Below are 12,441 nucleotides of genomic sequence, written 5' to 3'. Positions count from 1 at the left end.
CAGTTTGGGCTTGACCGCATATATACCATTTTTATTTGATAAAGGACTGCTGCTGTGCATGTCCTACTTTATGACTTGGTAGGTCCAATAATACTCAGCTCATGATGGGCAGTTCAGCTCACATGGTAATTTTGTGTTCTCTTGTCAGATATTTACTTTCCATTATGGTCTAATAGCAGGCGAAGAGCTATTTTTTAATGGGTAAATTGTTGTCTGCAGACAATTAGAGAACTTTGCTCCAAAATGCCAAAGGTCTCTTTTATAATTCACCCACAGTGGCCTTCCAGAGGTTCCAAACAGCATCTCTATATGCCAATGACACCTCAAACACCTTCAGGTTTGTAGAATTATATGGACCAAGAGTAAAGCGGCCTACACAGCAGTCTAAACCTATTGAAGAGACTTCCCTTGTTCCAGGGCCCACATAAAACTAGCAGTTTTCCGAGTCTCTTGGTAAGTGGGCCCTTGTAATACACCCAAGTGAGAAATGTGCTACCTCCAGAATCCAAGTAGACTCAATAAATGTTGTGCTTCTTTCTTGGTCATAGTCCAAATAACTTCTGTTCCCTCTCTCCATCTCTGCTGTCATTGGGAGGACATTGTCTCTAAAGTTGACAAACCACAGATTGGTCATTTCTTCCATGCAGCCCGGAATACCTCATAGTTTATTATTGCTGAGAACAAGAGTTCCCAAGTGTTTAATATTTCTGTTTGTCTTTGGCAGGCATGTTACTTAATTTCTCTGTAGCTATAATGTATGTAAACTCTGTACTTGTTTCAGTTTTGTGAGGTTATGTGGGCCTTGCTTGACTCAGTTAGACGTGTTTTTCTGCTCTCTTCCTTTCTTCTGACTCCTACAGTCTCTTCTATTCCTCTTCTCTGGGGTTCCAAAATTTCTGAAGGAAAGGAAATCTCTTGTTGTGAGTTGTTAGGAACCATCTAGGATAGGCTAATGCTGGCAGGTAGCTTTCCTGAAGGTGACCCACCATTTTTGCATGGTCTGAGAAGGGTGAGCTCAATGACAAGGTTACTTTAAAAAGAGAAATAGGCTTGGGACAAATTTGTGTTCAAGGAACACCATTCAGGTCCAAGGATGAAGGTATTGGTGTGTACTATGATAAGGTAAGGCCATGTAAAAACTATTTCTTTGAGGTTGTAAGGAACATACAGAATGAAACATTCTTTGAACTTAATATCAACATCCTTCAGTAACTCCCATTTTATGTAATATTTTATCTATGAGATAAATGTATAAATAACTTTTTGTCTAAGAAGATAATTATAGGCCAAAGAAAAATAAAGTTGTCGGTTGGATGGTTTGACTTGGGGGAATCTGCCACACACATCCATCCATCCATCCATCCATCCATCCATCCATCCATCCATCCATCCATCCATCCATCCAAATGTATATGTCTGTTTGTCTGTATGTACATGTGTTGGTATATGTGTGTATGCAATACTTGTGGAATTATGAGACAGGCGGTTGGGCCCAACAAATATGTGTTAATGATTAAATGAGAATGTGAATGAAAATGTAAATGTATATGTGCCTGTGTATATTTGCCTGAACCAAGCATCTTAATTCTTTTCCTTCCCTTCTTCTCTGGTTCTCAAAGACTTAACCAGCCTAGCCAGAGAGGCTTCTGGCTGCCTGGACATAGGTGCTTGTTATTGCTCAAGCCAGTGGGTTTTAACCATAGAATAAATAAAAACTTTATAATGATTTTTGGAAGTTATCAGCAAGCATTCAGTATAGTTAGAAAGGTAAAAGTCCAGAGACCATAAGTTTAAAGCTATCTCTGACACAGTCTTTAAAACTAGATCCAACTCTGTGTCCTACTTCAAACCATTCAGGCCAGGCTGGCTACAGGCAATGAGATACCCAGTGTTGTGAGATATTTGCACATTGTCTTCCTATCAGTCATACAACCACTATTCACAGGGCTCTTTAAACTTCAACTGCAATAGTACTAACCTAGGAACTTGAGAAAACTTAAATATCTGAATGTAATTTCCTGCAGTTCTGATTCAGTAGATCATGGATAGGTTTAAAAACTAGCTTTCTTAGTAAGAGCTTGGGGATGAAGTTGCCACAGATCGTGAGCTCATGTGTATGAAACGGTGCATTAATGATGAGTTGCCCAATGTAACCAAATGTATTCATGGAAGTGTGCACTGTTGTGAAGGATGCAGATTAAAAGTGATCTTTAAAAAAAATGATCCTCACTTCCTTCCTAATGTGAGGGAATAATATTATGTTAGGCCATGCTAGAGCAGTTTAGAAAAGTCGGGTGAGCTTTGAATCCTTTAACTTTATTCCTTGACCACACTTGACTCTTGAGGCCATCTGAGAAGATACCTAAGTCTGTGCAAGAACATGGTCATGATTTGATGAGTGTGCTTGCTCACCTGGTGCTATATTGGGTAAAGAAAATCTAAAGAAACTGTTGCCAAAATGGAATGTGACACTGTGCCAAAACTAGGAACACTTCAAGAAATAAATCAGTTGGATTTAGACTTTATGCAAATTTGTTAGTGTAGGATTTAGGGTAGATAGGTGTCATATCTATCTTCTCTGATCCCAGGAAACAATATAATGCTGCAATGAATGTACAAACAGAATATGGGGTGTTAATGTAATAGAAAAATCATATAACTTGGATAAAAAAGAATATTTTGACATTAGCTACTGGGGACTGGTTGCCCATTCAATATTAGAATAGTAGAAATTTACTTCAAAATGAAAATGGTGAGGTAAAACACTCCACCTATAATGCCATGCAAATTCCTAAACAAAGAAAGCAAAGCTGAGATTGAGGACAGGGTTTAGAAGATTATTGTTTAATGAGATCATGGTTTCCTGGAAGCAGATGGAATCTTTCAAGACATCTACTTGATGATGTTTTTGATTTTTGATTTTTGTTTTGTTTTGTTTTTACAATAATGGTGCCCCTAAGGCCACTTAGATATTTATCTAAAATTATAAATGTCAGAAATTTTAGGTAATGTCCGTTACTGGATGAATTGATTAATAGATCTGTTGTTACTTTATGATGGGTGCTCAATTTAACATCAAGCAGAAAAATTGTCAGTCAGTTTCATGGGACTACAAGTACCAGAACATTCATTTCTCTCCTTAGCTTTGTCCTTAAACAATACTTCCTATATAAAGACATTCATTCAACTTTGAACTTCTGAGATCTGTTTTCCTCATGACACTTTAACAAGGCATTTGAAGGTCCATGTTCTCAAAGGATCCCAATGTAGCTTTAAATTAAACATGAAATACAAGACTAGAATATTCTGACTAGACAACTCCATGATGGTAACCCAAACTTCTTATTTTAAAATAAGTCATAATATGAAATATTACACAGATTTACATGGAAACTCTTCATTTCCACTTTGAGCCACTGTTGAGAAAACATGCCTACCTATTATGTGGCCCAAGCCATGAAGTTGATTCCCTAACTTCCTGTGTGAATGGATATAAGTTCTCCTTCACACAGACCACTCATACAGTCCACACCCACCCTTCTAGGATAGATAATATCAGAACTTAGTAAGATCTTGGAGGCAAAATCCAGTGACCTGATAGTCAGTCATAGGAAAGGAAATAATGATTGGATGGGCTGAATAGCCAGAGACATAGAATTTAAAGGCTGAGGTGTTGCTTGGTGAGATTCTGACACCTCAGCAACCTCTGAAGAGCTGTGGAGTACACCCAGGCAGCAGTAACCACCACAGGTGAGGCCCTACCTTTTTCAAGGCAGAAAGAGAAGTGACACTGGAGAACAACCTTGAGAGACTCCTTGGAGAAGCAGGCAGAGGCCCAGGAATGAAACTGACCTAACTTCTACAACCCTGCTTCATGGAGGCATAGGAGAATGGGGAAGCCAGAGAGGAACCAGATACCTCCTAGGACCAGGTTTATATAGGTTCCAATTCCATGTAAATTTTTGTCCAGGGAGGAGAGTGACAGGTGGTACTGTACACATCAGGATCAAGTTTATTTCATCCGGAGCCTACAGAGATCATTGTATTGCACATCACCCCTGGATAAATGCTTCTTTTTTATGATTGACACGAGCAGAAGGAGTAGTGGGTGACATGTCACTTGACAATTGTTATGGGAAGTGTTGCTTAAGAGACCCAGCAAGGCTTGATCCAGAGATTTCAGATTCAGCACTCCATCATCACAGTTTCCTATGGCTTTTCCATCTGAGATTTTTCTTATTGAGTTAATGAATGTGAGGCAAAACCCAATGGTTGGATTGAGTACTAGGAATTTGGATTTTCCCAATATTTTTAAAGCAGGACTGTCCAGAATGTTTTCACTCAAGAGAGAATGTTTTAAACAAGTCCATATTAAGAAGGTAGGCGATAAAATGTAACCTCAACTTCTGTGGAAAATTTGAACGCAGAATCAGATGACTCACAAGAGAGGTTTTGTATGATTACAAATCCTCAGTTAACTGTCGCAAGTCCCCAGTTACATAGACTTTGAAATTTGACATCCATGTTCTTTTGGATCATGTAAATTTACAGAACATGTCAGTTTACATTTCTAGAATTTTGCCCACAAGCTGTGTAATTTTAAAATAGTTGCATAACATCTCAAGTCCAAATTCATATTTAGCTATTTCCAAAATCTTAAGTAAATATTTCGGACACTAGTTGCATTATTTTTATCCAGCATCAATGACTTAATTTCTCAAGTGTTAGCTCATTTCCCCATTCATTTCCGTCACTCTTTAGGTGCTTGGAACATGACTCCGGCAGTCTTTCTGGCTATCATATGCTTGGGAGTGACCTTGGCTGCTCCAACACCTGACTACAATCTGGATGCTGAATGGGAAAAGTGGAAGAAAAGCTATGAGAAAACATACAGCCCAGTATGTCACATGGGCACACAAAGAGGGTTCTTGTAGAGAATTCTCATTTCTATTGGAGGTTCATAGATATAATAGCAGCCTTAGATGCCACAGCTACCTGAGGTAGTAATGTAATATGGGGCGAATACAAGGTAGCAACTGCTTCTCTTAATCAGGGTGTTGATAGTGGCCTACAGTGTTGGATTGAGATTGTTCTATAGGATTTCTATACATTTGTAGTAATGGGTTCACCTGGTCAGCTAGGGCAGAAGCATAATCAGAACTAAACACTATCCATTACATTTATTTTCAGGAGGAAGAAAAGCAGAGGAGAGCATTATGGGAAGAAAATGTGAAAATGGTTAAACAGCACATTGTGGAGAATGGACTGTGGATGAACAACTTCACCATAGAAATGAATGAATTTGGTGACATGGTAAGTGTGACTCCATTTGTTTCACACTTCTGCCTTTGCTGTTTTGTTGTTTGAATGGAGTTTTTAATGCTCTTTTCTTTGAAGACTGGTGAAGAAATAAGACTGATGACGGAGAGTTCATCTCTGACTCTGAGTCATGGAAAACGCATCCAGAAACGCAACCCCAAAATTCCCAAAACTTTGGATTGGAGAAAGGAAGGTTATGTGACTCCTGTGCGAAACCAGGTATGGCAATATCACATGGCTGAATTACCCAACTACTAAAGGCACAGCATGTTATTGACAGCATGTGTTATTTGACTGTGAAATGACATGCTAGTCACTAAACACCTTTCTATAACCTGAGAGCCATAGGTACTGTCCTTAGCATTCTGTTGCTAAGGTTAACAAATGTTTCTTGCTGGTCCAAGGAATGAAAAATCCCTAATTTATGCATTCCTGAGCACTTGTAGGGGTCATACAAATACAGTATAATTTACATGCATTATTTGCTCCTAAATCTCCACCTTTGGTTCCACTGTATTTTTCTCAGACTTTATTTAAAAACATTTATCATACCTTGAGTCTAATATATCATGGTTGCTGTTCACATGTGTGTGTTTGTTGGGCTACCCACTGTAGCATGAGACACCTTCCTATGGAGACTGACCATTCTTACCTATGCATCCATCAAATGTTAACAGTTCATTTTTTTTTTTTTCATAAAGAACTCAACTGCATTACTGTGTCAGTGAGTATTTTCTTTTTGGTAGATGACTGTTTTTTCTTCCCTCTCAGAGAGCATGTGCTGCATGTTGGGCTTTTGCTGTGGTTGGTTCCATAGAAGGACAGCTGTTCAAAAAAACAGGCAGATTGATCCCACTGAGTGTTCAGAACCTGGTGGACTGTTCTAGATCTTTTGGCACTATTGGATGTAAAGGAGGCAGCACCTTCAATGCCTACCAATATGTGAAGAACAATGGAGGACTGGAGGCTGAGGCAACCTATCCATATGAAGCAAAGGTAAGTGAACTTCCTGTATTGTCATTTCAGTTAAAGTTGGGCAAGGGGAATATGTTGGAAAAATGCACTGTATTCAGAATTCTTATTGAATGTGGATTCTTTCTGAATACCATCAATGTTGTCATTATTCAGAACTGTTTTCTGATCCCATGGTTTCATGTACTTGTTATGCTCATGGAGAATGGGTTAACCATTTTATGTATAATATAAATTCAGTTCCAATTCTCCCAGAAATATTTCACTTCCTACGATAATTTATACAGCCCAGATGTGAGGATGTCAAAGTACAGTGCAAAGCATAGAGTGCTGTGCCTTTGACTCATAATATCCAGAGGATAGATGGAGGTAACCATGTCTCTTAACTTTTTAACTTTTAAAGGAAGGTCACTGCAGGTACCGTCCTGAACGTTCTGTTGTTAAGATCACCCGCCTTATGGTTGTCCCAAGAAATGAAGAAGCCTTACTCAATGCTCTAGTAGCTAATGGGCCCATTGCTATTGGAATTGATGCTAAACATGAATCTTTTGAAAAATACACAGGAGGTAAGTATATCTTCTTCTAGATATTGATAATGAATTCTTGTTACCCTTTGGGACGTGGCAGGTTGATGTCTTAATATTGTGTAAAATTTATTGTCACTAATTTTACACTTGCCCACAAAAAAAAAACCACGCATGGTGTTTCTTTGTCACATGACATCTAATGTATATGAACACTTCATTATTTTGCATTATCATTTAGTTTTATATACTCCACTTTTCTCTACTTGATGTATCTCAAGATGTGAAGGTATTATCTTTCTAGAACTGAATTCTAGAAAGCACCTTCCTGGAGTGGAGTTTTATTAGAGAAAATACAAGATGTGAAAGTGAAGTGTTTGTCAACAAAGTTATGCTCATTTATATATTTTTTGTATTTTGTTGAGAACTTGTGTGAGGATTTCTGTCAACAATGATTTTAATTTTTTCTGTCATTTCAGTTTAATTAGAGAACGCCTCACTTACTGAGGTTGACCATGTTCATTCACAGGCTTCCAGTGTCTTTCCTTCTCTTGATCTTATTTTTTAGGTATGTATCATGAGCCAAACTGCAAACGTGATTCTCCCAACCATTCTATGCTGTTGGTTGGTTTTGGCTATGAAGGCCGAGAGTCAGAGGGCAGAAAATATTGGCTGGTAAAAAACAGGTAAGAATTGCTAAAATTGTTCCTATTTTAGGTTTCTAATGGACGTTCTATTTATAGTTGGAGTTTACATACAAATCACCAAAAGCATTGTTTAAGTTGAAAAAGAAACACTTTCTTTTCTTTACTCAAATGTATGTGGTGTGTGTGTGTGTGTGTGTGTGTGTGTGTGTGTGTGTGTGTATGTGTGTGTCTTCCTAAGTTGTCCTCCATCTTATGTATTGATGTGGTGAATATCATTGATTCTAATTTTCCTATTTTCGATAGTGTGCTTGTCTAGTTCCTTCTATTTGTTTCTTGACTTCTGCCAATACTGATTAGCAAAAATATTCTGGCTCTAAATGAGTTACTTTCATTTATTTGTAAGTTTGTGTATATGTATGAGTGAATGCTATGTGTGGGCAGAAGCCCTTGCAGATCAGAAGAAGGCATCACAAATCTATTTCTAGTTTCAGGGGATTGTGAGCTCACTGATATGGGTGCTGGGTAGGAACTGTTGTCCTGTGAAAGAACTCCAAGTGCTCCTAGGTACTGAGCCATATCTTCAGTCTCATTTTGGCTTTAAGAACTTGAACTCATACTCAAGACTATACATTTGTGTGATCTGACTTTACTTTCCAATATTTTTCTATGCTTAGAAGAATCACTATATAATATATTGTCACACAGGTTGGATTCTGACAATGGTTTCTTAGGGAATAATATCATATTTGTTCTACTGATTTCCTGTTTCCCACTTGTTATGTCTGAACTACCTTTGAGGAAAAAGATGTCCAAAATTTTCCTGTTGAAATTTTTACCACCCTTTGTGAGAAAACTCTTGGTACCTCAGCATTGATCCTCTGATTTTTTTGATACAATCGATTAAGTTGGTCTCTAGTTCAGTGCTCAAACCCAGATTTATTGTAGCAATCCACTGTACTGTTTCTTTTGAACTAAATGGAAAACCTGATTTCTTTCAGCCATGGTGAACAATGGGGTGAAAAAGGCTACATAAAGATTCCCAGAGGTCAGAACTACTGTGGAATTGCTAACTATGCCATGTACCCTGCATTGTGAGCTGCCTGCAGATAACAGTGTAGGAAACGGTAACACATCCAGAACAGCCTCATAGTCTTCAAAGTGGTGACTCTGTTGTGTGGAGAAAACACTTGACTCATTAGAAGTCAGGGTAATATGTGAATTCTGTGATATGATTACTATAGTAAGACATGACTGCTGGTGTAATTGATGCTTTGCATTGGTTTGTATTGAGAATTTTTGTAATCACTTGAATTTAACTTTTTTCATTGTTAAAAATGATGTCTTTATGTAGCAGAAGATGGCCTAATCGGCCATCACTGGGAAGAGAGGCCCCTTGGTCTTGCAAACTTTATATGACCCAACACAAGGGAAGGCCTGGGCCAAGTAGTGGGAGTGGGTGGGTAGGGGAGCAGGGGCGGGGGGGTATAGGGAACTTTTGGGATAGCATTTGTAATGTAAATAAAGAAAATAATAATAATAAAAAATGATGTCTTTAAGAACTGAAAGTTAAATTAAAATGTAGGATCTAACATGTCTTTTTGTGAAGTGATATTTTTGTGAAAAACACAATATTCATCTTGAGGACTGAACTGAATAGGGTGCTGTAAGACATGGAGTTAGAGATGGATACCTTTCTATCATTGGCTGTGGTTTCTATAGAGTTCTGTTTATATACAACAATCCTCTGCAAGACAGTATGAAAATATTGGTATTTGATATTTTTAGCAGACACAAATTCACCCAGTTTCATTTTTTTTGAGACTCTGTGGAGTGTGATGGTACTTTGTCCCTGCTGCATTATGTGACTCTGTTTTCAGCATCTCAGTCCTGTATTAGCTGCCCTTTGACTGTTATATAGAAGTCAAAGTGACCATATCTGCTGTTACAGAAATAAATATTCAGAATATTCAGTGGTCAGTGTGCTGAGTGCTGACAGAACCATTTCAACACAGGTTATTGCAACCACAGTCCTCTTTTAGTCTTGTCTACATTTGGTAAGCACTGAGCTTACATATTTGATGCATTTAACTTTTCCATAGGTATGTATTTCAGAGAAGATAGCAATACATACTACCATAGATAGATAGATAGATAGATAGATAGATAGATAGATAGATAGATAGATAAACAGATAGATATCATTTCAGTTGCTCTATGCTTAACATCAGAGACTGGCTTTTGGGTCTCAATAACCTTACCTGCAGGGCCATCTTGAAGGGATAAGTCACAGAAGTGGTCTTCTGCACATCTAGATTGATGAGTAGGTCTGCTTAGTCAGAATCTTCTTTACCTCACATTCCTTAACAATGTTCTATGTTGCTTCAGTCTGCTCCAATATACCTATCTATCTACACATGAAATGAAGCACCCTCTGCCTTCTTATTGCTGGACTCCACATAAGTAACCCCAGTATCTATATCTCACTCTTTGGTACAGTCTTCTAAATAGATATTTAGTAATGATCTTGACATAATTCTTAAACTGTAGTCCCCTTACTTTTCTTCTTGTACTGCACTACAGAAGTAGGCACCATGAACAAATGTAGACCATGTTTTTAGTAATCCTGAATTCTCAATTCCTATACCTGTAGGAGTTGTAGTTTATTTATTTCTTCTGGTTATGCTGGAAAAGTATATAATGAATGTTATATTGTGGTAGAGAGTGAAGGTAATAAAACTTAGCATCAGTTTCTGAAGCCACATGTTCCAATGCTGTGTGCTTTTCCTATGGAAAGAGAACAAAGGTTGATGCTCCTAGATAGTGAACAATGTTCACTGCCCATTCAGTTTATTCAGTAATCACAAGGTTAGGTCCTAATCCTTTGAGGATTTGCCTTTTGTTGCATACAGGAAATGCTAAATGCCTGTGGATGTAGCAAAGAAGCAACTGGATTCTTTTGGATATTGGCTTCTTAATATTTAACCCCAAGACTTTTGTCTGGGACTTTTATGTTCAGGAAAAATATATTGACTTCAGTGTTGTTATTTTGATCAATTCATGGACATACATGAGGATAATTGCTCCCTTAAGAGTGTCATGGCCTGGGCTCAGTTAGGAGAGGAGTAACCAATTCAGAACCTTGAGATATGCCATGAGGAGTGTGAACACAGAGGAGCTATGCCAGCAGGAGTGTGAACACAGAGGAGATGTGCCATGAGGAGTTACAGAGGTATGTGATTGCCTCCCATGGTGTACTTGACAATATGCCATCCACAGTGGCTCTCATATGTGGGAAACTATTAGGGAAGCTTATTTGACAGGGATGGTAGCCACTACAGTACTCTTAGTAGCTAATATGGTCATTTGAGAGTTTCATGATTAATCAATGGATACAGGAAATTGAAATTCAGGGGACATTGGGTCAATCTACAATGGACCTTTCAGGTAGAAAGCCAATTGTATTTTAGATCTTTTGACTTATTGACAATAACACCTTCAGGACTTGAATGGAGTGACCTTGAGAGAGGATTTGGTGGCTTAGTTGAGTTTTAGCCTTTGAAGGTCCATGGTGGCCTTATCTCATTTCTTATGTCATTGTTGACAGTGTGAAAGTTCCTCTCAGATTATTGGGAATTAAATAATAAATTTGTACCTTTTTTTCTTTTTTACAGGATAGGTGTTTTGTCAGTATTGGATCTGACTGAAAGTCTGGATCTCATATGGGTTAGCTGCTAAGAGGCTGTGAAGGCCTCACAAAAACTTTGATAAGGTTGAACATTGAGACAAGTAACAAGTAAAGACTATTTTGGGACTAAGAATACCTGAGAGCAATAATGGTGACAGACATAATGAGGACAGTGATGCCTAAACTGGGTAGCTTATTCGTGTGGAATTATCTGACTCAGAAGGCATTGTCATTTGAATACTAGTCTGAGGTCCTATATTATGATGATGATGATGATGATGATGATGATTATGATGATGATTCACAGGAATACCAGGGGATGGTAATTAGTTGATGCTCCATTGTTATCTCATGGGCTCACAAATCTGCCCAAACTTGAGCAATACTGAAACCATAACTGCTCCTAGGCCTAGGCCAGCCTTCTGCTTTATGATGTAAGTTCTTGCTTAGCTATCCTCCAGGTTTAAGAGATGGCCCATGAGTTGAATAATTACTCCTGTCTTTCAGTATAAACATTTGAGAGTTTGCTTACACAGCAAACTTAAGGAGATGTCCTTGATTAGTAGCTGAGCTTTTTTCCCCTGTATTTGAGATTCCCTGGTGACCTGACACAGAAGCTCATCTACTTCTGCAGAACTAGAAAAGAAGAGCTGTGACTTTAGTTTCCACAGTTGACATTTGTCTCATAACATCTTGTAACTTCTGAGTTAGGAAAATTTGAAAACATTACTTTATAAAAAATACTTTTATTGATTTTTTTTGTGAGTTACAAAGCATGTACCCCAATCTGACTCATCTCCCTGTTCCTTTGTATCCACCCTTGCAACCTCAGGCCAAAAATACAACATTAAAACAAAAATAAAGAACTGAAACTAAAACAAAGCATAAAAATCATCTTATTGTGGAAGTTGTAGTGTTCCATAGTGTGTCCCATAGTATGCCTTTTTGTCCATACAGCTTTAATTACTTTATTGCAAGGTTCATTGCAATGCTCATTGTAATGAGTTATTGCTCTGCTTAAAGGCATCAAGCTTCTACTGTGCTATCAACACTGGATTCTCACTTCTCTCAGATATCTTCTTGTTGCTCTATATGATAGAGTTCATGATCAAGCAGTTTTGAACCTGCAACACAGGCCTTTTCTCACACTTTAGCAGTTCATAGATGAGGTAGATGTTGGGGTGGGCCAACAAAAAGCCTTCGATCTGGGCCTGAGTGATAGCTTAGTGATAGCTCTCCAGCACCTGTACCATCATGTGTGTGTGTGTGTGTGTGTGTGTGTGTGTGTGTGTGT

At 38.1% G+C, this 12,441-nt stretch overlaps 1 protein-coding gene across 2 annotated transcripts; it reads left to right on the top strand.

Moving 5' to 3' along the window:
• The first annotated feature begins 4,772 nt into the window (after positions 1 to 4,772).
• On the top strand, positions 4,773 to 8,557 carry LOC110333924 (cathepsin 7-like). 2 transcript variants are annotated; one of them, XM_021215711.1, is made up of 7 exons: positions 4,773 to 4,898; positions 5,191 to 5,313; positions 5,398 to 5,538; positions 6,091 to 6,315; positions 6,695 to 6,857; positions 7,384 to 7,501; positions 8,461 to 8,557. In XM_021215711.1, the coding sequence occupies exons 1-7, from the start codon at positions 4,773 to 4,775 to the stop codon at positions 8,555 to 8,557; spliced, it is 993 nt and encodes a 330-aa protein (XP_021071370.1). The 2 variants fall into 2 exon arrangements, with proteins under 2 accessions (XP_021071370.1, XP_029403403.1); XM_029547543.1 differs by having other exon boundaries at positions 6,091 to 6,319; positions 6,699 to 6,857.
• The last annotated feature ends 3,884 nt before the right edge of the window (positions 8,558 to 12,441 follow it).

This window comes from Mus pahari, chromosome 16 (assembly GCF_900095145.1).
Source record: "Mus pahari chromosome 16, PAHARI_EIJ_v1.1, whole genome shotgun sequence".
NCBI lineage: Eukaryota > Metazoa > Chordata > Mammalia > Rodentia > Muridae > Mus > Mus pahari.
This window is presented reverse-complemented; position numbering and strand designations above follow the sequence as displayed.